Here is a 26280-nt window from a genome sequence, read left to right as displayed (position 1 = left end):
ACTCTCTCCCTCCCTCATCTATTCCTCCACTCCTCTCCCTTCCCTCTTACCCTTTTTCCCACACCACCTTCATCTTTTATATATTGCTCAATCCTTTGTTTCCACCCTCCCTCTTTCTCTTGTCCTTGTCTCCCTCTCGCTTCCTTCTACCCTATCCCTTTCTCCCCCTTTCATTTTTTAACCACTTCTCTCCTGTCTGTTTTTCATCTCTCCCCTACCTCCCACCCACTCAACATCCGCACCTGCTCTCCCCTCTCTCCCCTCTGTCCTTCTCCCCTCACAGAGCACTCCCGGCTGCGTAACGTAACGGTTGTGGTTGGGTCTGACATGGTTCTCCCTTGCCAGCTGGTGTCCAACCTGGCTCAGCCTTGCTGGGTCCTCAACGACCGCGAACTGCAGCTGGGTGGAGACCTCGAGGCCGGGGGCCCGCGCTTTGACCGTACCTTGAAGGCACTGGTTGTCCCAGAGGCCGGCCAGATGCAAGCAGGCCGCTACGTCTGCTACTCGGAGGAGCAGGGTGTCAAGTTCCAGACAGAAAGATACCAGGTGGCGGTTGTGGCCAGTGCTCCAGTCTTCATGGAGGCCCGGGCACCGGACGGCAGCATGGGCTTGTTCTGGGTGCTGGTCATCACTCTGGGTGCTGCGTGCCTGCTCCTCCTGGTGGCTGCACTGTACCTACGCAGGAGGCTGAAGCTGGCACTGGGTAAAGGCGCAGACATGAAGCCACTGGAGAGCACGCTGGTCTACCCTATCACGTTGCCTAAGGAGCCGCCCACCTTTGTGCCCAGCAAGATGCCGACCGATGAGGACCGCTTCTGGGAGACGGGCGCCAATTACTACTACTCGGACGGCTCGCTGAAGATCGTTCCCGGCCATGCCCTGGGGCCCAACAGTGTCAGCGGAGGCTCAGCCGCATCCCCCAATGCCATCCCCGGCCAGCCCATCCACTCCCCCAGCCGACTCAGCCTCACAAACATCCGAGGCTCTGGTAGCAATGGTTACATCCGCCTGAACCTGAGTACGGCAGGGGAGGAGAGGGCTAGCAGTGCTGGTGCTGGGGGTTGTGGGCTGGGCTCTGGGCTGGGCTCAGGGTTGGGCTCAGGGTTGGGCGGGAACGACTATTCGAGCCCCTTCAAAGAGGAACTGAGACGTACACTGCAGCAGAGGAGCGTGCTCCCTGATGCCAACCCAGAGGAGTCATCTGTCTAAGGACTCCCTTCTGCTCCATCTGCTCCTCCTCTTCGTCCCTGTCCTGCTCCTTGTCCATTCCCCTGAGTTGGAAACAACGAAAAGCAACTAACCTACCTCCTACCTTTTCAGAGGACGCCGCACTCTCTCTCTCTCTCATCTCGCTCACTTTCAGCGGCTCGCTCTCTATCCCCATTGCACACTCTCTCTGCCAATATGCCTGTTTGGCACACTCTATGACTCTATGAGACATTAATAGCACACACAGCATGTGACACACCCACTGACACTGACATACATTTTCACACCATGGTCCACCAGTGCCCGTGACTGTTAAGCCTGATTAATACTTAGTTGCGTGCGGGTATCACGCACCAAAGGTAGCCAATCTACAAGCTCACAACATGTCACAGTTCAACAGCTATTTTTGGAATGCGACACCCGTGTGAAACAAAGTATAACTCAGGCTTATTAATTGTATTCCTGGCACCACCTGGTCTTAGTTGTAACGTCCTTCTGCTTCCACTGTGCAATCTCCCCGTGTGTAAATTGTGTATTTATATGAAGAGGCATATTTGAATGCAGAGGAGATCACCTCAAGCATGGAGGATAATGGAACAACATTTCAGTTTGCTTTTACTGAAGGGCACATCTCTTATGTTGAGTGGACCAATTACACAAGACAAGGTTTTCAGCACCTGTGCTGAGTGAAAACCAATGATGAGCAGGCAAGCGCAACAAACTGATCATATAAAAGTAGCTTGCTTCTTTTTCTTCCTTGAGACTTTAAGAGCTTTCTGCACTTAAAAAGCCGGGGAAAGTGGCCTCTTGTTTTTTGATACCTGTGAGCCAAGAGTGTTGAGAGAGGAATAAAAAGGACTAACGAATCTCGAAGCACGACGACAATCATGTCCTCCTGTCTCAGGAGCTTTTTTGCCTGGAACAGAAAGGACGGGATGAAAGGAGAGAAACAAAAGAGGGAGAGGGAGAAAAAAATGAAGTGAACTTGGATTGAAATAAAGACAGACGCAAGGGGGTTTTGAATGAAGGACACACTCTCAAGACTTCCTCTTCTGCTTGATTTGTATTTTTTTCACGTGGTCTTTACTCCCCCTGCCTGACAAAGACCTCGAACCCTTTTCACTCTAATTTGTTGTGATGGTTTGAATTAAGACGTTTCATGTTTGTTCTTTTTTTCTATGTCTTACAAACTATTGCAGTGTTTTCAAACGGCGATCAATGGAGGCTGTACGGCACTACTCTGTGAATGAGAATGTGAAGGTGGGCACTTACATTCTCCCGCTTAATCACAATAACCTTCAAATGCGCCTTCTTGTACAATAAATAAGTGCATTTGTGGCTACATTTATTACAGTCACAGCACATAATGGATATTTGTCTCGCTTGGGGTTAGACCATTGGGACTCATAGATATTCCTCTCTTGATACAACAGTTATTTACATTCACAAAGAGACCAACAACTGAGCACTCAATCGGACATTGAGGCCGACGTGAAGGCATTAAAGCATGGAGAATGTAGGTGTTCCCTCTGACTGTTCCAGCCGCTGTGGATGTCTCAATAAGTGCATTATGTTTCACGTGTTTGGGTGAGGAAGAGGTGGCAGGTCACGCTGCCGAGAAAGGAAGCACTTCCTCTCACTCACATCACATTATTCTGAATGCCAACTAGTCCTGAACCTGCTGTGGTGAGCTGAGCTACATCAGCATCTGGACAAGCACTCCCCTCCCTCAACCTGGCCCACCCCGCCCCCCGACCATTGACCGACTCCCAGAGACTGACCTGGGGCTACTGTGGACAGAAACTGAAAAAATTAAGAAAACTGACACACACAGTCATACTGTAAGTGTGATGCGCTACTATGGGACAATAATACAGAACTCTGAGACACATACACACTCGCACACACACATACACAAGCGGCCTGTGTCGACAGACAAATGGGCGGAGATACAGGTGGACTGATGCCCTGTTGACAAAGTGACAGCTGCAGGCAGAAAACAGCAGCGAAGCCGTCAGAGGTATTGTTCTGTTTAATTACATTTCACACAGAAAGATTTGACCCAGCACTAACCTTTTAATCATTCCTGTTTTAGCTTCTTGTCTGGCTTTGGTCCAGTGGTTCATTTCTCAGCCTTAATGGATACATCATATACTCTATATCCCCAATTTGCATTTAAGAGGATTTTCTTCAGATCACTTCCAAATCAAGCCAAGTATTAGTTAATCACCTTTACTTACTTCGCCACAAGAGGGAACAAACACAAACACAATGTGAAACCAAAGTGCGTCCGTGCGTCCGTACGTCCGTGCGTGCGTGCGTGCGTGCGTGCGTGCGCGTGTGTGTGTGTGTGTGTGTGCATGTTTGTTCGTTTGTGTGTGTGGGCCTCTTTGACATGAATGAGATCATGCATGTCCTCCTGTCAGAGAAAATATAGATGACCAAACTACTAATTATAAATAGAACAGTCATAAGTGATGCGTCACATTGTTGAAATGTGTTATTTTCAACAAGCAATACCATCAACAGAGTATAAATTGGGTTTATTATCCCTACTTTGTATTATAGTATCAGAGAACACTCTACTCCCAGCATCAACCATCACTGACCTGCCCCTCTTTGTCTCCCTGTCCTTTGTCCTAACGGAGGTTGATGCCTTTTGTTTTATGGGGGACAAATCTGCGGGGACCAGAGGAGCACGCACATGCACGCACACACACACACACACACACACACACACACACACACACAAGAAAGAAGGGGAGGATGGAAATAATGTGGTATTTTTTCCCACCACCTAGAGACAGCTGTAGGGGATGTAAAATATTGAACTGATCCCAAGGTTGAAGAGGTACATGTTGAACCGTCATCAGCACCACTCTCCATCCTAGTGTTGCATGATCCCTTTGCAAATGGACTGCACTGCCTTCGACTTGACAATAGGTCATAAAAGTGCACCAATGTTTGGACTTTTTACAGAGACTAGTGGCATTTCTCGAACACTAACGTACTCTCTTTGAACGTGTCTGATTTTATGATTCAAGACTTGTACAGGTTTTCATTGCACCATCTCACCATGTTTACTTTCATTGCTGTGCCTCTTCACCTTCCGGATAAGCCAAAGTAGACTGCAGTTGCTTTTGTTATGTGTTTTCAAAATACATTATTTAATTTTATGTGATTTCCAGGTCAATATTTAAGTCTCAAAAAAGCCCGTCCATTTTTTGCGAAACTGAGCTGAGCTGGCTTCTGCGACTTTTGTGTATATTTTAACTTGAGCACTCTTGTGAGCCTAAAAGAAAGAAGGAAAAAAAACAGCTTGTTAAAAAACCTTCCTGTATTTTCTTTCTGTTTATGTCGGTAGCAATCTGTTGGAGTTTCTATCCCTGTTTCCCAGGAATGACCAGAGGAGGCGTACATAAACCAACCAAAACTTTATAGAACTTTATACAAATTTACAGCCTGCCCTAAAACCAAATAATGTATCCCTGGATTTCAACAGTGGATCAAAATTGAATGTGTATAACTTCACAAAGTAGTATTACATTTGTAACAGCCTTTTTCCTGAGAGTTCTTGAGAACTCTCAGGAGATATTGAGAGTTTTCTCTACAAGTGTAAAAATGGATGGGTCTATTTTTACATTTTCAGAGTTAACAACTTAACCACTAACCGGTATACTTCGTTGTATGACGAACAATGCAAATAACCGATGAATAACCAAAATAACTGCTCTACAAGCTCGCAATGTGTTGCATTGTGATCTTGTACATCTGCTATTTCTGCCGTTATTTACATGCCCAAAAATCCAAAATTATGGACATTAAAACAAATTAAAAAAAAGAGAGAAAGAGAGAAAGAAAAATATCTTAAAGGGATACAGGTCTCAAGCTTGACAATACTTGCATGCATGATGTACTGTACATGTACCAATCCTGCATCCGCTCAGTTATTACACATTTGTTGGCTCGTAATAGTTTCCGTCTCACAAGGCTTTAACTTCTGCTGTTTTTCCTGTTATAAGTTGTATTATTAATCTATTATCATCCTTATTTTTTTTATTTTTTCTCAATTTTTGGCTTGTCTGTTCTTGATCTTTTATCGTTTGTTTTTAAAGGATGTTAAGTAACTTATTTTGCTTGTACAAACATGTTGATATTTATTATCATTGTACATATGTCCTTATTTTTTATATGTGTATATATACATGAATAAAAATAGAGATCTACTCAATTTGTGTGAGCTTGTTTGTTTATTTTGGAATATGCGAAACAATGTATCAGAGCTGTACAAAGTATCAATATTGCAAGAATGTGCTACATTTAAAACAAGTTGCTCTAATCGAATTTGTGAGAAATGCAACGTTCAGATGCAAGAGCTAAACCAATAGAGAACTGTTTTGTAATGCATTAATTAATGCAACTTTCAATCACGGTGTAGAATGTATAGAAAATGGTTTACGATTGTATAAGGCATTTATTCAACTCTCCAATACAGACTAGCCTACAGAGTGTCTAATGCTCATTTCAAAATGTTGCAGCTCACAGTACTGACTGTGTTTGTCAAGTCTTATGTTGTTTAGTGTGGCTTGTGACTGCATGTCAAAAGAAAGAAACTTGCTTCATGTGGTAGACAGTCCCAGCTGTGGAGAATGGCTGAGTGTTGCAACCACATATCATTGTTGTCAGCTGGGCTGCAGCAACCAAGTCTTGCACGCACGGCACAGGGCGCACACATACGCACGCACATACACATCAGAGAAGAACGTGATTAGTGTGACTTGTCAGTGAGTTTGTGTGTGATCATTAATGTGTGAGTGAGCGTGATCAATATGTGTATTTTTGGGGGGTTTTGTGTGTGTGTGTGTGTGTGTGTGTGTGTGTGTGTGTGTGTGTGTGTGTGTGTGTGTGTGCGCACGCGCGTGTGCGTGTGTTGGACAGATGGATGCAAGACATAAGCAAGGAAAAGCTTGAGCATAAACAGGAAGAACTTGAGATAACAGAAGGAGAGCTTGGCAAATGAAGGAAGTCAATTCCCATTTAACAGATGTGTGCCTCTGCGGTCCACCAATCTCCTTCTTATGATATACAGTATGTTTGAAACAATCTCCTCTGTCACCCTGTGTAACCTCCTGCAATGTAAACAGTCTGTGAGAGGAGGTGAGAGAAGGCCGCCTGCCAGATTGATGGTTTCAAGGTAATTATCAGCGAACAGAGAGGGAGAGGAAAACCAGTTGAACCCTGCAGCTGTATTTGTTTGTAATAAGAATGCTGGTTCTCCATACATCTGGCCAGCTCATTGGTGCTTTGTGCTCCTGTGTCGTTCTTGAGTACATTGGTCCACATGTTAATGTGGAACGTCCTTGTGACCGGTGCCTGTATGTTGGTTCCCACAGCACTAGTTTGCTGGCTGGCAGCTCTTGGTGTCTTTGGCAGTGTCCTGCTAGTCTCATTCTCCTGGCTGCTATTTTCTGGCTCACCCTTGGCATTGCATCATACAGTGCATCATACAGATTTGTGTTGGTAATGTGTGCTCTTACTGATGTTGAGTTCTGCACGCAGCATTCTGGTGTAGCAGCACCCATCTAGAGACTAATGCAGGTTTGGCTTCAGGGTCCAGCATTCAATGTCGTATAGGAGAACAGACTACCGTTGCGTAGAAGAAGCACCTAATTTGATCTCACCAGCACAGCACTACACTGCAAAGAAAAAAAACAGAAAGGGGCCTTTGAGGACCCCTAAAAGAGGCCCTGCTGCCCGTGCTTAGAACTCACTTCAAACTACCCTTCACAGTTCAAGGTTCTCACTGGGAGATAGGTGGGGTGACTGGGGTCCTTCTTTAAGGAGATGGAGAAGAAAGAAAATGACTGAGTGGACTACATCAGCAGGGAAACTGTACCCCTGCTCAGCGAGAACCACTGACACTCACTTTACTCCAAGTAAATCTCCTACAAGTATAGTGGATATTTGGCAGCATTTTAACACTGAATTAAGAGAGATTGTTGACGTTAAGTCCTGCACCACCTTCAACATTTTCTCTCTTCAGTTAAATCTCCCTGTTAACCCTGGACTGCACTGTTTTTTTTTATTTTTCTTTTAAATTATGTTTTTATTTGGTCATTGTGTGCAAGCATAATAAACAGTTTGACAGTATGTGGTATAGTGCATTAGATTACTTTCATGTCCAGCAAATGTGGAGTTTGCTCCTGTTCATGTGCTCATTTCTTTACAGGTATATTTCCCAAGTTTTCAATAGTTACCAAATAAGTTACAACATTGTTTTCCCAAAATAAAAGAGAAAAACAAAAGACAAACATCTGGGCAGCTCTTAAGGAAAAGGGGAAAAGGGGAAAGGAGACGCCTTCACATACTTACACTACACTTATTTGAAAACAAATACAGGCCAGGGTCAACATTCAGCAAGATACAAATAAAATAAAGGAAAAGAGAATAAAAATCACACCTGTGTGAAGTGAGGGGCGCTCTTATCATGCTATGATTAGGTGATGAAATTATGATGTAAAACAAACGGTGTCAAAACAAACATTAAATTATCTTTATTGTTAATGGGATTTAATGTTTGTGTTAGGGACAAGATGATGTAAATTTTCCCTTCATTTTCAATGGCGTTTTTAAAACAAACATTGTACTAAAAACAAACATTAAACCTCTCTTCATTGTCAATTTCGTTTTTAACACAAACATTGAACTAAAAACAAACATTAAACCTGTATAGTATATAGAATAAATAAAAATCACACCTGTGTGAAGTGAGGGGCGCTAATTAAATCTAACTCATGTTGATTAGGTGATGTAATGGTGATGTAAAACAAACGGTGCCAACACAAACATTAAATGCCATTAACAATAAAGAGACAATGATGTAATGAGGGACAATATGACGTAAATTTCCCCTTCATTGTCAATTTCGTTTTTAACACAAACATTGAACTAAAAACAAACATTAAACCTGTATATATAGGGTATAGCGCCCCTCAAAAATAAAAGTAGAGAGAGGCAATGAGCGATAGCAACACACAATACTTTTGCAATGTTGCATTTTCATATCATCTACCTGCCCCTCAGACTGCATGCCCAGTTTGCCCACCTGCTTTTTAATGCTGTATTTCAGCCCTTTTATCCATTATAAATTGTTTACTGTCTACTGCTATCTTCCCCTCATATTTTAAACATGCCACTGTCTACCCCCATCTATTTTAACTAATTTTAGACTCATCTCCAAGCTGCCATTCTTATTGAAGATTTTAGAAAAGGTTGTCTCTACTAGCACCAAGGCATAGGCTTTCTTGGGTTTAAAATCCTCAATAGCAGACCTTGTATTGAACTGTACTTTCCTGTGATTTTTTTCTGCAAACTGTTAATAAAGTATTCAATCAATCAATCAATCAATCAATAACCCATGATAGCTTGGTTTAACCTCTCCCCCTTGAAATTATGTTTCATTCATTTCAGCATGCGAGGGGGGGGGGGGGGGGGGGGGTTACGAGGCTACATAACCGACCTCCCATTGGCTTATTTGGCTTATTTCAAACTGAGTTCCGCCCTTAGAGTATATAAGGTTCCGCCGGTTCCGCCCCACTCCTCGCGACACCACCAGATTTCTATTTTCTTCTACGAGGACATTAGAACACTACCACGTCCTGTGCAGTCCTCCTTCAGCTTCAGGTATGCTATTGTATCATTCACCGTGACTTTATTTGCACACGTTTGCATTATAATAGATTTGTATAGAATATAGAAATGAGAAATATTTTTTGTGCGGACGGATCTTACGTCGTCCTCCCCCGGTTGGTTCGGCCGAGGAGCGAAATTTGAATGGATAGGATGTAGTTTCTGACTGTTGAGACTGAGGAGCATTGTTAGTTTATTTCAAATAATAATAATACCCGCATACACTCTACAACAGATCCTTGTTATAGCTCCTTATATGGCTGGCATTCGTTGTTGCTAAGACAGAAATATTGTCAAGATTATCGATGTTGTGAATTCGAACGCCTTGATACTTAGTATTTAGCTTAGCTTAGCATGTTGTTGTTAATAAACAGAGACGACTGCGCGTCCTCGTCTGGAGTCAGAGTAGACTCTGGACCGGCAGAGTGCCGGTCGGCACACGGAACTAATGTTAACGTTAGCGTCACGTTTATTTTTTCACTATAAACGTTAGCCCTATCTTAAGATTTAGACTCTCGTAGATGTATTTATCTATTATGACATTTTTAATCTACGAGAGTCAAATCTTAGGCTACGTTAGCCATGGCTTAACTTCCGTTTTATGCGATCGCTAAATTTACATTGCAAACGTGTACATAAACATTCAGATCCCAAATATAAAGTCCTCGACACATGTGCCACGGGTGTTAGAAATTTGCTGGTACAGCGATTAGCATTGCTGCATCCCGCGTTGTTTAATAAAAAGCATTTGTATGTGTTTTTGCCATTGGCTTTCAACTACGCGCCCCTATCGGTCGAGTGTGGCACTCGGTGTGTTCGATATAGGCACGCTGACCGCACTGCCAATACAGACTAATAGGCGAGTGCGCTCCCGGTGTGCAACTGTGAATTTCCCAAACGAACCCCGTTTGAGAAAAGATACTGGATAACTTGGATCATCATTCCAATGCAAAATTGGGTGTCTGCTCAAGGCATATTTTAATTTTGTTGATGTATTTCATGATTCTGACATGTCAGAATCAATAAAATACATCTACGAGAGTCTAAATCTAAGACTAAGGCATTATCAATCTTCTCTCTGCAATCTACTATTTACCATGTAGAGGTTTACATTTCAATAGCAGATTCATTCTCCAAAACGGTTTGGCCTATGTGTGTGTGTGTGTGTTCATTACACCCCTATCTATAATGCTTTGCATCATGCTCTCCCATGCTGCTGAACATACTTGGTTGACAGTTGACACAATTACATGGCTATATAAACTGCTTTTTTTTTGAGGGACCTCTTATATCCAGCTTTTGGTGTGTGCACAAACTTTGTCCTACCCATTGACAATGAATGGACAATTTGACATCATAGTGTCTGGGCAAATCGACGTAGCAAATAGTGTCTATTTTACGTCATGATGATGATAAGAGCCACTCTCACTTAATTCACACGGGTGTTATTTCTTTTTTCTTTCTAGTAGGGCGATTCCTGTTGGGAACACATGCCTCTCTGATTATGCCAAGTTGGACCTATTTTCAGGCTCTACACTACAGTACCCATTATCATTGTACTTAGGGGCCAGTCTATGACTTCAGATTGAGAGCATCAGTGTTCACCAATTCTCCATATAATATGGGCAGTGACAGTGTATGACAACATATTGACATCCATATGTTGGCATAAAAGAGACGCAGACAAGATGGCTGCAGAGATCTCATGTTTGTACCTATTCACAGTACTAGTTTTAATTTCTGTCTGTGTCCCTCTAGCCTTTTATGAACGTATCTGTCTGATGACCGGTCGACATTCGACAATAACATACAGTACATACACAGATCAGCCTACTTTATAGAAGGATGTATACTCGACATGTAAACCAAACAAGATTTTAACAGATATACTTCTGGCTTGACTATGACATTTTGCATGATACTGTGATTAAAGTCTTTTCTGTTGCTGTAGATCATGGCCGGTGTAGACACTCCCATGGGTGAGGGTGATGCCTCATCCCCACTGGATTTCTCTCTTACACCTAGCCAGTTTGGCATCTCAACCCAGAGTTTCACCCCAGCGTCTTCAAGCCACAAAGGTGAGAGCCACAGGTCATTTCCTTAATTCATTATCATTTCATACTAGTAAATAAGCATCAAGTGACACACTTGGCGTTCTAAGTTGGGGTTTCTGCCAGGCACGTTTTTCTAAACGTGAAGTCACGTCCATGTTTGCTCTCTCCATTAGTCACTGACTGCTTACTTGTGCATAAGCGTTTGGGTCCAGGCCCTGGTTTATAATTGTCAATTGGGTCCAGGTTGGTTCAGATTCTGTTACTTTGGTTCCCGGGATCTAGGATCTGCACACTTACGGATCTCTGGGCAGTGCATCAGAGTACAACAAAGGCTTTCCCTCTGGTCGTTAGTTCAGTGCTCCATTGTTGGCTGGACCAGGAGGCGAGCCTAATGGACTCGCGTGTCTTTGACTGAGCGCTATGGCAGCCTGTTGAGTCACTAGCCGAATGCATAAGCTATTGTAGTGAGCAGAGTATGGGCCAGTCCCAACACAGGCAACCTGGGAACCCATCTGCAAAAAACAGGAATATTCTTTTTTTTTTTGCTGAACTATGAATCTGTGTTGACTCTTGAGAGATTAGTCACAGGCTAAATGGTCCCCCAGGGTCCAGGCTGAGATGTAGTTTGGTTTCCATTGATCGCTGTGCTGTTTGTAGTTTAGATAAAGATTTACTGATTTTGGGGACCAGGGGCCTATTTCATGAAATTTGGATTAACTAATCCAGGATTTAAGCCAAAACCAGGTTTGTTAAATCCTGGTCTGTACAGCCTGGTTTATTCCGTTCCACTAAAGCCAAGCGAGGCTTAAAATGGTCGGATTTGGCGAGCCATGATCAAGCCTGGCTAAATACACATCCTGGTCCTTTCTCACTAGACCCATTCGGTGGAACACAGATTTACTGATCCTTCTTCTTTGTGGGGTATTATGGCAGTTGGCATCCTTAATAGTTGCATTACTGCCCCCTGGATTTTAAGTATCTTTACTAATCTATTGCAGACTTACTGATACAAGGACTTACGCTTCTAAAATAAATACTGCTGCTGTAATTAAAGAGAAAATACTCTCAATAGTGGATAGACTGAATGATTAACTACCCCAAAAATATTAGCTTAAAACTTCAATGAAATCGTCATAAATGTAACAATTCTTAATATTGTAAGCATAATAATATTGTAGCATTGTGATATTTGGCCAAAGCTCCCTACCTTCCCCAGCTACATTTGGGGAAGGGGGTTGTTGCCCAGACAGGGGCCAGACTGGTGAACCGTGGGTCATGGCATGGGTTCAATAGTGGGTGAAATGAGTAATGGTAATATTTAGCAGTTTTCACTTAAAAATAATATAATATAATAATTCTTGCACCACCACCTATTCTGGGGGAACATTCACCAAAAGTAGCTGATCTACAATCTCACAAACTGTCATGATGAGGTTGTGCAGCCTATATTTTGATTCTTTGATTTTGTATAAGTTTAAATTAGTCCTTTAATTTAGACCGATAAAAATAAGGCAACATAAACCCATAATTGAATAAGTGTGGAAAAAAATCATTTTGTGATCAGATTGACTGCTTAATGAACAGTAAAGACATCAGGATTAGGTTAAACCTGGCTGTTAGCCTGCTCCGGATCAGGCTAAATCCACAGCATTAGTTTCCATGGTAACTAGTGTGGCATTTCTTTCATGAAACCGAATCAAGCCTCAACATATCCAGGTTAACTGGCAAAATTAATCTGTGAAGATTAACCAGTTTTCATGAAACCGGTTAATCGCTGATCCAGGATATCTGTTAAATCCCGGTTTAATCTCTAATCCAAGTTTCGTGAAACGGGCCCCTGGTTGAGCGATGCGCACAGTTTCTTTGTTACTTTGGTCGGTCTTGGTCTGCACTATTCAGCTCATAAATACATTGTAGACTAACCCGAAAGAACCTGGACGTGCTTAAATTGGCATATTGGGTCAAATTCTCTGGTTCTTCTCACCAGACAAATGCATTTTGTGTATACTTGGATACTGGATACTGTATTGTATACTTACAATACAGACTTGGATCATCATTCCCATGCAAAATTGGGTGTCTGCTCAAGGCATATTTTAATTTTGTTCTCTAATGGCTATATCAAGGCAGAGCAATTTCCTCAATTTGCATATTTTACCACTGTTGTAACAAACGGCTGAGCCAGAAGGCAAAGCTCTCCATCTACGGGTCAGTCTTCGTCCCTATTCACTATGGTCATGAAGTGTGAAAGAACAAGACTGCGGATACAAGCAGTATAAATTTGTTTTAATCTCCCTTAAGGATAGAATAGGAACGTAGACGCTCGGTCACATAATAGAGGAATAGAGAATCACTGCTCCTTTCCTTTTTTTAGTTCTGTACTTCTATTTTCTTTTTTCAACCGAAGTGAGTCCTCAGACATTCCTGCTGGGTCACAAATTGAGAAATATGAGGTATTGACTAGATCATTATGTTGCCGTTTTATTATGGGTTAGATATTCTCTAGCACACTGGCTAGAGAATATCTAATATCTGGCTTGTTTATCTGTATTGGTTTTGCTTAGATCTCAATATTTATTTTTACATTTATAAACTACAAAGCATGGCACCCAAACAAATGCACGTTTGTGCTATCAATATGTGAGTGTGCATGCTGTTTTGGTCTAATCACAGTCAAAGCTTTCTATAACTTCAGATAAGTCTCGTTTGGCTCAGCTGAAGAAGAGACGGATGTCTGCTATCGGGGTCCGGGGCTCACCAGAAATGAACTCTCTCATCCGGTTCATGGCAAAGCAGAGACTGAATACTCCTCCCACTCTACAAACTCCAGTGAGTCACACTGCTTTTGAGTAGAATGTTGGGGTCTGCACTGCACTGATGTACCGACAGACACCAGTAGTTATTGTTATATTGTTTTAATGTTAAGTTTTGTCCTTTTTAATTATATTATATTTTCCATCCTGCTTCACCAGCTGGACAGAGGAAGCTCATTGCTTCCCAATGTCTCGTCCACCCTGAAGCAGAAGATTGCTTCCTTCCAGACCCTGATGAATGTAGAGGACTGTGGCAGCTACAATACAACTCAAAAGGAGAACAAAGATACAGGAGGAGGTATCTTTGCATTAGATTATTTCTCTAACGTCTCCCTTATAGTGTAATTTGTTTAATGGCTTTTTTCTAGTGGCTATTCCAGTGGCAATGTTTTGATGCCCTATTGAGGCTTCCATCGGAAGCAATGATTGAATTCTCATAAGCATCAATTCAAGAATGCAAAAACACTGTTACGGATTCCTTCATTTATGCAACACCAGCCCCATCAGTTCGTAAAATCTTCAAGACTCTTTTGTTGTTGCTGTTTGGGGATTTTATTTTATTATTCTTTCACTTTGACTGCACTTTCTTTTCCCCTTTTTTTTTATTACATTGTTTTACATGGAGACTCTCCCAGGTCCCTTTTTTGTATTCCAAAATATTTTGTAACTTGTGTGTTGTTGACGGGTGGGTACAATTCTTCCTTGCTCACTCTTGCTCTCTGTCCCTGATGCAACTTTTCTCTTTTTGTGGTTTCTAATAATATACCTGTTCCTCTCTGTCCCCTCCCTGCTCGCTCTCTCAGATGAGAGAAGCCCTGTTGGAGGGAAGGAAAACACTCCACCCCCAGTGAAGAGGAGGTGCACGGCCCCCCTGAAGGAGTGTGTGGAGGAGATTAGGGAGGCCAGCGCTCCTATCCTTGGGCGCACCAGTGTGGTGGAGGAACAGGAGGTAACCTCACTAATGACTGCAAACTTTACTTTAAGTGGGCCATGGTAAATAATTTATCTAAAAGTATGTTTCTCTGTACACTTGGTTTACTTTGAAACAGTTTATTTTTAACTCTAGTGTAAGTAGATTTCTATGGTGTGTCCTGAGCTGAACTTCCTGGGCATTGGTTTGAGAGGTAGATCTAAAATAATAGATTTTTCATCCCTTTGTGCTTTATTTTTCTGTTTTTTGAATGGAACACCTTTACAATTGTCATTAGTGGTTCTTCTGTGGCTTTATCCAGCAGATTTAAATGATGAGCTGAAGGTTTGTACAGCCTGATGGGTCATGGCAATTCTTGAATATGCTTACATTTGAATGTGCTATTTCTGAATGCATGGGTAAAACGGGTAACTAGGTACCTAAATCATTGTGGTGTGAACATACTGTAATATCCAAATGGTGGTAAACAGTGAGTTGAATGTTTAGCTTTGATTGGATACTTTATTAATAGTAGTTTGCAGATTGTACAGCGGTACGGTTTACAATGATAAAAAGATGACAGAAAAAGCCCTAGGGGCATGTTCATTGTGGGCCTGTGAACAGCTGAAACTGAGATAATGGGAAAGACTATTGAGTGTACATCTTGAAAAGTGATTCGACTTTAGAAAGCCCTATACAAGTCCTCCACGCAGTGTAAATCCCTATTAGTACAGGAACTATGGAAAATACACGATCAACCTCAATCTAATTGTAAAAAAACCAAACTCAACTGATTTTGTATCTTCAATATATCCTGAATAACAGAACAAAAGTTGCATGGAATTATCTGACAGTAGCTATGGCCGTTATTAGCCCAATGAGTGTTTTTATGCAAAACTAATGCTTGGAATGGATTCAGCATCATGAAAACACCCTAGTTTGACATCACATGCTACTTAAAGCAAACGGAAATTTAGAAGATATTTGCCTTATATTGGATGTCTATGGTGGCCATACTGTACAGGCCATTTTCAACACTTTCCCCTCAGACAATTCCAGGCAACTTTTTTCTGTTCAGGATATATTGAAGATACAAAATCATCTGAGTTTCTTTTTTTTTTGCAATTAGTTTGAGGTCAAATTACATTATTACTGGACTATATGGATGAGGACATCAGCTAAACGCCCAAAATATAAATGTTGGTCAAATTATTATGCAGGCAGCATTCTGGTTCAGGTGGCACACCACTAGGAGCATTCAGTGATTTGGGTCATTTGGAAAACCACCCAGTCCGCCCCGGTAACAAAATGTGCACATGCACACGCTCTACAGTGGGGGGAAGTGCAACAGCATGTGCACCAAGTCCCGCCCCCACACATAATTGGAGGAAGGTCCCTCTCATCCTGATTGGATGAAGGCTTTGCCACCCGCCACCAAAACTGAAACTAGGGTTTTTTGACCCCAGGGGCTCACTGGGGACAGGGAGGAACTCCTTATATGGTCAGCACACTCTATAGTAGGAAGGATTATTCAAAGAAAAATAAGTGATATTTGAATGAAGCAAAATCACTGAATATACCTTTAAGGCCTGGGCTACACTATATGGATCTTTTTAAAAACGGATATATTCGTCCGTTTAAAAATAAAATACCTGCCCATACAACAAAGACATGTACACACACAGACGCAGAAATGCATTGAACACAGGAGAAAATCACAGCAGTAGCCGGTTTCAATTAGGCTATATTATATTTGATTTTATATTTCCACTGTCCTGTTTCCAGCATCACTGGCACTGTAAAAGAGCATATTTTGTTGAATCTGGGAAGCTTATCAAGGAGAACTCTAAAACTGACAAATGCCTTCTAAATCAGTACTTCTCACATATTGAAGATCGTTCAAAAATGGTAAATGTTTTCCTGTTTTTATGAGTTAAAGACATTGTCAAATCAATATTGCCTGGCAAGCTCTGGAAATTGGCTATTCAGATGAGAATCTCACATAGCAGTAAGCTAACTTAGTCTATACGCAGGGGCTTGGAACTGCAACTACATATCCCATAGCAGCATGGCACATGACAAATAAAGAGAATTTCAGAAATATCTACTTTGTCAGTTTCTGCAATGGTCAATGTCCTTTCAGATTTGTTTGATAAACTGAAAATCCATGAGAACAGCCACATAACTTATTTAAATGTAACCATCCTCCGATCGGTTGGTATGTCACTGTAGCACGGTGGGTTCTTGCTGACACTTGATGAGACTTGTTTTGTAATAAACTGCACTTAAGTGTACATGAACAACACAGTAATATAATATAACTAATATATGGTATGCCAATTCTATGTAGCCCATCCTGGCTGTGCCTGCTACATGTTATGCATATACATTTTATAACTCTGCAGTCTGCACTGTTGAGCTAGCTCTCTTTCTGCTGGCTCTCTGGCATTGTGTGTATAGGCCAGGTCCAGCACACTACTATAAATAAAAGGGGAGACTACAATTAGACATTTGGAAATGCCAGCTAATCTATTAAAGGGATAGGATAATTCGCCAAAGAAAATAAGAAAAACCCTTCATTTCTATGGTATCTATTGTATTCTTCCATTCACCGTTAAGGAAATAATGTTGTTCTCACAACATTATTCAGGATCATGTACGTAGGCATGAAGCCGTTCCTGGAAGTCCTCTGGTGGGCCATTTGGATGCTTTATACAGGGAGACAAAACTGGTATCTGTCAATCTGGGAACACATAGGGCAGGCAAAAAAAGGGAGGGAAAAAATGGCGCCTTTGTTTTTGTCCTATGGATCTGCCTTGTGGGTTGCCGCCCAATACTGTGGATAACGGGGTGTTGTCCTGTTTGGTCCGCCCTCCACTTCCAGCGGGGCGCTTATGTTTTCATTCCACTAATCCCCAATGTACACACATTCTGAATGCCCCTGCCGACAGATTCAGTAACGTAGCTCAGAGATTAGGTATTGGGTATGTAATGTTAGACAAGTTGGTGTGCTTTGTAAAGTGATGCATTTATTCACTACTATGTAGTTGCATCAATGTGTCTTTAAAATAAATGTTAAATCTAAAATACATTGTTACCTTGTTTAAAGAGCGTATCTGATTATTTAAACTTACGTAAAAGAGCACCAAACGGTGCAACTCTACTGTGCTGCGAGACTGTGTTTACTGCTAACTTCAGATCCAGCCCAGGACTCAAACGAAACTACACCATCAGGAAATTGCTGTGAAATACTGTCCAGGTTATGTATTTGATGGTGGACATTTTATGTAAGAAAACTGATGCTTTTTAAAAAATAGTGTAGCCTCATCTCTTTACTCGGACTCCAGAGGCTCTGATTCTCTATATTTCTCCAATCTTCCACATGCTCATCCATTCTGGTTTCACAATCCCACCAAGAGGTTACCCTGTCTGTTCTTCCTATCCTCCGACAGGAACCTCCATTTGAAGTTCAAAGTCTCAGCCGACCACTGCCTGAGGCCGCAGCAGCAGTGCAAGGCTTACTGCCCACACCACCCTCTCCTCACTGCTCCATGTTGGAGTTGAAGTCCACAGGTAAACACGCGGACACTAATTGGTTCACACCAGAGAAGCCAACCAGTTTTTATCTGTCTCTGTAACCCCAGCCTTCGATTTACCACGCACGGCTATGTGCTTTTATGGAGTGTATATACTCGGTGAGAATAGCAATGTTTTGTTTTTTAAACTGGAAAGGCCCTTCCAGGGCTTTCTATAAGGATATGGAGTAATGCCAGTAGGAAAGAGTATTAACAACGCTCCCATAGACTTTTATTATAAATGTGGTGAATATGCACATTATCAATATTTTGGTGTGTGAAATAACTAATTATTTTGGCCACAAATATGTTGGCACTTAAGCTACGACTTCACTGTTTTTAGTGTGCACTGTGCAGAGATAACGAGAACGACAACAATGCAGAAGTAATGGTCTTGGTCCCCATCTGGCTACCAATAGTTCCAAACACTGCTGTGTAGTTTCAACATTGAATCCTCATGTGTCGATGAAGCACACCTGATTGTGCCATGGGGAGATCCAAGGTTGTCAACGGGTCAGGGAAAAAGTAGCCAGGGGGCCAGGTAGATTCCCCAGAGAACTTTTTGTCCATAAAATAATCTGGGTATAGTCGTACGTATATTTTAATGAGCTTGATTACCTGATTGTAAACACCTGTGAATTATTATAAAGGAGAATTATGCTTCTTGCTTTTCTCTATTTTAGTCCAGTCTGTGAATAGTACCTATTAATATTCCTGCAAACACTTTTTTTTTGTCTGTCTGGCATTGTGGGTCTGCTCTGGATCTGATGTTGATTTTACAGTCCCCTGGGAAAATGCGTGGGAACTTTATTTTATTATAGTAGATTCTGTCTGTATCTTTCAGATAAACATTTATAGGTCCACCCCCACACACACACACACACGGAAAATGCCATATGTACAATTCTACAATATTGACTCTTGAGCAGTGATGCAAATGGCCTGCATCCTTAGACTCACTAAATTGAGAGGACGCAATCATGCCACCCTCTGGGGGTCCTGGGATGCAATACTGTACTCTATGTCATTGAAGTAAGACTCATTAATGTCCCTGGGACCAATTTAAAAGACCACCCGTGGGTCCCGGGACCCATTACAAAGATTACATTGAAAATCTATTTACATCACTGAGGGTTTTAGCTCTTGCCCCATTTTGTAGAATATTAGTTGTTGGATATATATATATATATATATATATATACACACACATACTGTATATAAATAATTCACCCAGCTGAGTTGAGACAAAATTGATCATGTTCAATGCGCTCCTTGCGCATGCCCTCTACTTTGTGGATATGCTCGTTGACACCATTGGGTTCTCTTTTATTTACTGCTTCAAATCAAGCCTCGCTTGCAAGAAAGGTTGGTTGTTCAGTTTAAAAAGGGTACTTGTTTCTGATGGATCACAACAGAATAGCTGTGAAGTTGTGCTGTTAACATTCTAAAGTACATTTGTCTCTCTGCAGCCAAGAGTGTTTCTTCTGAAACCGATGATGCTGAGGCAAATCCAAAACAGAAGAGGCGTGTGCATTTTGGCATGCCACTCTCCCCTGAGGTATTTGACCGGAACTTTCCCCCGAGCACCCCGCTGAAGAAGGGGTCCACCCCTGCCCGGTCTGCCACTCCGGGAGACCGTCTACGTCCAGCGCTGAAGACTCCCCAGAGGAGTGAACCCCGACTAGCCACCCCCTCAGCACAGCCTGACCTCGGTAGCCCCTTGGACTTGGGAGCGTCGCCTATACTATCATATTCGCTCACTCGTCGTCGCAAGGTATCGTGTCCTGATGAGGATGGTGTGGAGACATGCGAAAAGGTACTCAGAACTAAAAAGATCTTTTGTTTGTAACTTTGTAAAGTTATAGTTACTGCATCGTAGGAACAAACGGGTGCCAATTTCAATTCAACAGCCAATGTATGCACACAAACGGCTATGCGTCCTATAAAGTATCATTGAGCAAGGCACTGTATCCATACTGGCTCATTCTTTGTGTCCGTCCAAAGCAATAAATAAATAAAACGGGCTTACTAAATCCACAATGCCAGGCATGGTCTGTATGTGTATGATATTTACGGTATTATGACTTGCATGCCTATAAGTTAATTAAATCATGACCGTTTGCTTAATGTTCCTTAGATTTCATTCCCCTCACTGGATGAAATGGACAATGTGTTGACCGAAAGAACAGGTTGGTTGCCAGTAGCTACTGTGATGGAAGAAATCATCATATTCAAACATGCTGGGTGTGACCACTCTCTCCATACCGTTTTCAGAAGGCATGTCGGAGACCCAGCCGCTGAATTTAAACGCTGCCTTCCAAGAAGAGTCTCTCGCGGACACGGGGGCCGGTGACGGTGAGTGCATTTTATATTGGTTCACTTTGGACAACTTTGTCAATATTGTCCTCTTCTGAGGGCTTCTTAGCGCTCCTTGTGTTTGTAGTTTTATCAGTCTGCAGATTGGCCACTCCGATCGTTAAAGGTGCAATAAGAGATATTATTTTATTAACACATGTGATTTTGCAGTGCATTTCCAGTTCAAGATTAACGTTTGTCTCTGGCTTGTAGACTCTGTCCCAGAGCCTCAGGCTGTGCCCTGTGCTGCTTCTGAGATTGAAATGCAAGCCCATCCCCAAACAGAGGCAGAGAACGTGGTGGAACTACCAGCTCCAGCATGCTCTACCACCCGAAAAAGAAAGGTCAGCTGTCTTCAGGGAGGGTCGGATCAGCCTGCACACTCTTTCTGTGGAAATGTAAGACAAGATCCTTTATGTGTACCACATTCACACCTGGGAGCTGTCCAGTATAACCACGCTGTTTGGCTGTTTATAACCACTGAGATACTCTGCAGAATCAATTTAGTGCAGCTGCAGACTAGTAGTTATTGATGCCATTTGAGTAGTTGGTATTGGCATCAATTGAATTCAACAGTCTGAGACATATTATACTTAAACAAATTACTGTCTTCCCAGTGAGAAATATTATACTTAAACACTTTCAGTGCCTCCTGCTGGCCATTTTAAATGACCGCAGGGAGCCAGCAATATCCCTTATATAGGTGCCATTCTATTACCGTCAATACAGCCCAATACGAGTAGAGGCGCAAAAACTGTTTCGAGCAGCAACCGACATGTCTCAGGTTTCACCACAAGCAGTAACATGGTTGGCGCGATGCGATTAGAAATCACTGTTTACATCTGAATGCTGGGCGGTTTGGACTAAAACTAAAATTACCGTCTTCCCTGTGTAATTAGAGATGTCTTGATTTATTTTAATATAATTGGTGGGGTCTTATCACTAGGGGATTGGGTATCAAGTCCCTATTCCATAGGACCCGGTTTTACGGCAGATTAGAATACGGCAGATTACCATATTTTCACATCTGGTTTCCTCGCTCGCAGACCTCCATTGTAAGAAACTGCTTATGTTAGCAGTAGCTCGCAATGTTTATCTTTTGCCAGAAACGTTAATATGTCGGGAGCGATGCGATAACAAAATCACAAATCAAATCCGAACATCGGATGGATGATCACTACGGACCGCGCTAGTTTCAGAGATGACAGCCAAAGAAGATTCTACTTTTAACACATTGTGTGCAATCACCCCATGTGGTGCCCAAGACGCCTGGGGACGTCTTTGGGGGAAAAACATTTTTGCTTAAAAAAAATTAAATAAAATCGGCCATATTAGCTGGGCACTAATTGACGGAGAATTCCGTCAAAAGCAGACGACAGTTGGATTTTAAATGACAGAATATTCTGCCAATTTAATGTTAATATGAAGTGTGGTATGGCATTGTTGTGTATATGACTAGTGTGTGTGAGACTGTGCTTATAATCCATCCTGATGTCATTTCTCCATTCCTTCAGCAGCCTGAGGACAGTGGTGAGCCTGTGAAGAGATTGATGCGCTCAGCTGCCAAAGCTGCCACTGGGAAGATGAAGGTGAGTCAGCCATGGCCCTCCCCCCTCTCTGTCTGTCTCTCTCCTGCCCTCTCTCTCTCTGCAAAGTTCAACATGACATGGGGACCTGAAACTTATTGAACCATCTAGCATCTCTATACTAGGTGAACGTTTGGTGAAAATGGGTGAATTACTTCAATATATCTTCCAGTTAATCAAGTGAGCCACTTTAACTCTCAGACCATTCATACCCGACCAATAACAACGGATAGTCTGTCCACACTTGACAAACAGGCTGATGTGAACACATCGTGTACACTTGCTGATCCTGGCTCAAAGGGGCTGGGGAACTCAATCTAAGGTCTTGGCTCCTCCAAATGCAAATGATTACTTGCAACAAATTATTTCAGGGTCAAGCTGGAAGACAGTGTGGAGTGATCAGAAAGTTGGGCATTTTAATTTGGCTATAGTGTCTCTGTCAGGGTTTGTGTGTTTGTGTGTGTGTGTGTGTGTGTGTGTATGTCTGACTGGCTGTAGTTAGGTCGTGGTCGTATGCTACATATGAATAGCTAGTTGATATGCGATCGAGTAAACGGGCAACACTTCCAGTTGTTTAAAAAAAAGTAAAATGCTTTTATCTCATTCTTTTCCCAGATTCCAATAATAATCAAAACAATCTTTATTCTTGACCCATAACTAAAGCATTGCTGATCACGGTAACGGTTTTCACTTCCAGTTCAGGGCTCGTGAATTTGTCTCAGAATGGAAATATTGCTGCAGGTCCTAATTAATACCAGGCAGGGAATGTGTTAAAAGATCTTCTGCTTCTCCTTAAGGCTGCCTCAAATCGTCGCTGGTCTAAGGAGGTAGACCTATCTCTGTATGGCTCCAGACTCTATGCCTCCAAAGACCCCACCCTGAGCCCCGTCAGAGAGACCCTTAACGGCTTATCTTCACGACGCACGGGTATACAGTATTCATATGCACGATGTATCATGTATTACTGTCTACTTTGTTTTCCACACTTAACCGTAACCTCACTCCTAAACACAACCCTTTCCTTGCCTCCACAGCCTCTGATGAAGAATCAACTCTGTCCCTTCCTACTGAAGCAGAGTTCTTCAACAGTGACCCCATTACAGGAGTCGTCACAGCTGCCACTGAGCAGCATGACAATAATAAGACTGTTGAGACAGAGGACGTCAGTCCCACAGACCAGTTGGAAAAGCCCTCAGAAGACCCTGTTGAAATCTTTACCCCCAGGATAGGAAAGCTAACGCGCAAGAACAGGAGCTGGTCAATGCCATGCGCCAATTCCATGTTGGTGGTGAAGAGCAACCGTGTGAAAGTAAAGGGTAGAGTGGGGAAGGGCAGAAAGGTGAGTGTTCCTGTTGATCCCTGGCTCAGCGGGGAGCCACAGAGACCACCCCAGACTGAATCAACAGGACATGAACATGGTGAAAACCACGCCACCATAAACTATTTGGCAACCGAGTCCCTTTCTAGACAGAGTGTACCTGAGAACACTGAGGTTTGCAATGATGAGCAGTGTTCCCAAATTTCGGTTCTAGATGCACAATGCACAGAGAGGGGTAAGAATGAGGAATGCCACACAAGTCTAAATGAACCTGTCGACACTTGCATAGATGTAGAAATCGCTAACCCTGTGAGTATGTCAGAGTTGGCACACCAAAACCCAGTTCAGCGACAAGTTGGAAATGACCTCATCCTGCAGGAGGGTAAGGTGGCAGCCAACCAGACAGAAGAGTGCAAATTGGTCCAGGGAGAAACGGGGCCGCCAGCCAATCCACCAACCAGTCAGCTGGACTTATCCAGTTCTGACAACCAGCCAGCAAACCCACATCTTGCTCCCTGGCAGGCTGACTTCAATGTGGAGGATGTCTTCAAACCGATAACCTCCAGGGGGCAGCGCTCCGTCACCGTGCGTCGTAGCCTGAGGAACCGGAGCAAAGTTAATCTCAGTGACACGTGCGCGGAGAGTAGCTCAGGGATGGCCTGGGTCCCCCACACCTCCCCAGACTCCATCAGGATGTTGCGCAGGAGGTCCCGTAAACTCTCACACCCCTCGGATGTTCCCCCCTCGTCCTGCTCTTCCTGAGGAGGGACATGGGTGAGTTCTCGCCCATGTCCACCAAGCAAATCAGCTCCTTGGACTATAGACCTACTTGATTTTACTGTGAGTTTTGGCAGTAAATTGCTGGTTAAAATGTATATATTCAAATATTGTCTTTGTGCATTTATAAAGATGTGATTAATCACACACAGTCAACTTGATCGGCTGTGGGTAGGAGTTGAAAACAAAGACACTATTTGTTTTAATATATATTAGAAGTGCCACTCTGGAACCCTGTTTTATATTCAAGCCCTACATGTCTAAGAGAAATTAGATGATTAGCATTTTGTTCTTTTCAACTTTGATATTTGCCATAACACCTGCAACAATCTGGGAGAATGTTTATTTCTTTTTTAATGATTCATTTTTACACTGTCATTGACTGCAAATATTAAAGCTTTTAATTTTGTCTGCAATCACTCCATCAGTGTTTCATTTAATTACTTCCAGAACTTGGACATCGTTGCTGTCGGGCAGAAACCTTATATTTCAATTATTTTTTTTGGTAAATTATTGATCGTCGTAGAAGAGTGAAGTGCAAAAGTAGCAAATTGGTGATGTACAAGCTCACAGCGCTTTGTGGTGTGTTGTGTGCTTGTAGATCAGCCATTTTTGCAAAAAATAGTTGAAGTGAATATGTCTGGGTTATAGTATGAACATGAGCTTATGACTAAATAACTACATTTGATCTATTGGATAACTTTTCTTTCTTGAAAATAATGATTTTACACATACACGGTTGTGACTTGACAGCAACGATATAATGCTATTCATCTAGTCAAGAATAGTTCTATAAAACCGAGGCTAAGATTTTGGCCTTAGCTAAATGAATAAATAAACCAAATGAGTCAGGTGGAGGTAACAAGGATTTGAATCGTTTCAAATAAATGTTCTTTTCTATGGATAGGTAGACTGCTGACAATCTATTTGCTTGTCATATCACCCTGAAACGTATGCCATGGAGTGTATTTAAACCCTGAATGAGGTGGAGAAAAAGGGATACAAATGGTTTCTGATTCTCTTTATATTGATTATAGCCTGTGTGTGTGTGTCACACATCAGGCCTGCTCAGTAATTTGTAGCCAGCTTCCCCTCCTGCAACTAAGACAATCAATAGACTGAGAGCCCAATCATCTCTACTGACCAGCTCTGGATCAATATGGCAGCCTGTGTTTTGAATCACGCAGCGTGTTCACCATCACCCTCCAAAGCCATTGGATTGAGTAGCTCCCAATCAATAACTCCTCTTCCTTTATGCATAGGTGGAGATGGATGTTGTGTTCTATCTATCCAAGTCTGGCTTCCCCTCATCTATCCATCCACTGCATGGACAATAAATAAAAGTTGATTGGGCGATTGATCCTACTCTCTTCTTGCCTATCCTATCGAAGGTGGATGTTCTGTTAATGTTATAGTAATAGAGAAACTACCTTAAATCGCACAAGTGAAATTGTCGACTTAAAATATGTGACACGTTTACTTAATAATAATTTAATTTGAGTTATTTGTTTTTCCAGTGATGGAAATTATTGTTGACATACTAGTTATGCCCAGGAGAGGTCACCCTCTGCACTGAATCCAGAATCATTTTCAGTACAAATGCTGCACAAGCAGGGGAACGGGGACACTCGAGGGGATACTGAAGAGATTTTGAGTTCATGGTTACATTTTTATGGAATTAATCACCTGTGCTTTGAAATGATGACAGGTGACTTGGCCACATTTTTGCCCAAGTAGTACACTACTGATACAGATCTGCAAAATGTTAGTGAAAACCAGTGTGAAGCCGTTAACATGTATAAAATGATAATTAATCCACAAGTTGAATTGTATGTATTGGAATGTAAGAAGTTTGAGAACAGACTAAACCTTAGTGGAATCTGATGGCAATTCTTTAACCGGATAACTACATTCATGAATGGAGGTTACTTACGGATATCAGGATATGCCTGCTTGTCACTAAACTAAATAAATGAAACTTTTGAATTGAGTGG

At 42.2% G+C, this 26280-nt stretch overlaps 2 protein-coding genes across 4 annotated transcripts in view; both read left to right on the top strand.

The window, feature by feature from the left end:
- sema4c (sema domain, immunoglobulin domain (Ig), transmembrane domain (TM) and short cytoplasmic domain, (semaphorin) 4C) overlaps window positions 1–5432 on the top strand; it is a 116308-nt gene extending 110876 nt beyond the window's left edge. Inside the window, exon 15 of the mRNA XM_079517049.1 lies at window positions 284–5432. Within this exon, the coding sequence (XP_079373175.1) occupies window positions 284–1209 (926 nt within the window). The 3' untranslated portion in view covers window positions 1210–5432. The remainder of the gene's footprint in view (window positions 1–283) is intronic.
- Window positions 5433–8758: 3326 nt separating this feature from the next.
- On the top strand, window positions 8759–24702 carry cdca2 (cell division cycle associated 2). Of its 3 annotated transcripts, none has more exons than XM_079515718.1 (13): window positions 8759–8892; window positions 10850–10976; window positions 13648–13781; window positions 13925–14060; window positions 14569–14714; window positions 18128–18248; window positions 19720–20066; window positions 20388–20439; window positions 20525–20605; window positions 20819–21003; window positions 22120–22194; window positions 22989–23118; window positions 23226–24702. In XM_079515718.1, exons 2-13 carry the CDS (start codon window positions 10853–10855, stop codon window positions 24269–24271), a joined length of 2577 nt encoding a protein of 858 aa, XP_079371844.1. In that variant the 5' UTR covers window positions 8759–8892; window positions 10850–10852; the 3' UTR covers window positions 24272–24702. The 3 variants fall into 3 exon arrangements, with proteins under 3 accessions (XP_079371844.1, XP_079371845.1, XP_079371843.1); XM_079515719.1 differs by having other exon boundaries at window positions 13925–14063; window positions 22123–22194; XM_079515717.1 differs by having other exon boundaries at window positions 13925–14063.
- Window positions 24703–26280: the final 1578 nt, after the last annotated feature.

This window comes from Electrona antarctica, assembly GCF_951216825.1.
Source record: "Electrona antarctica genome assembly, chromosome: 12".
Lineage (NCBI taxonomy): Eukaryota > Metazoa > Chordata > Actinopteri > Myctophiformes > Myctophidae > Electrona > Electrona antarctica.
This window is presented reverse-complemented; position numbering and strand designations above follow the sequence as displayed.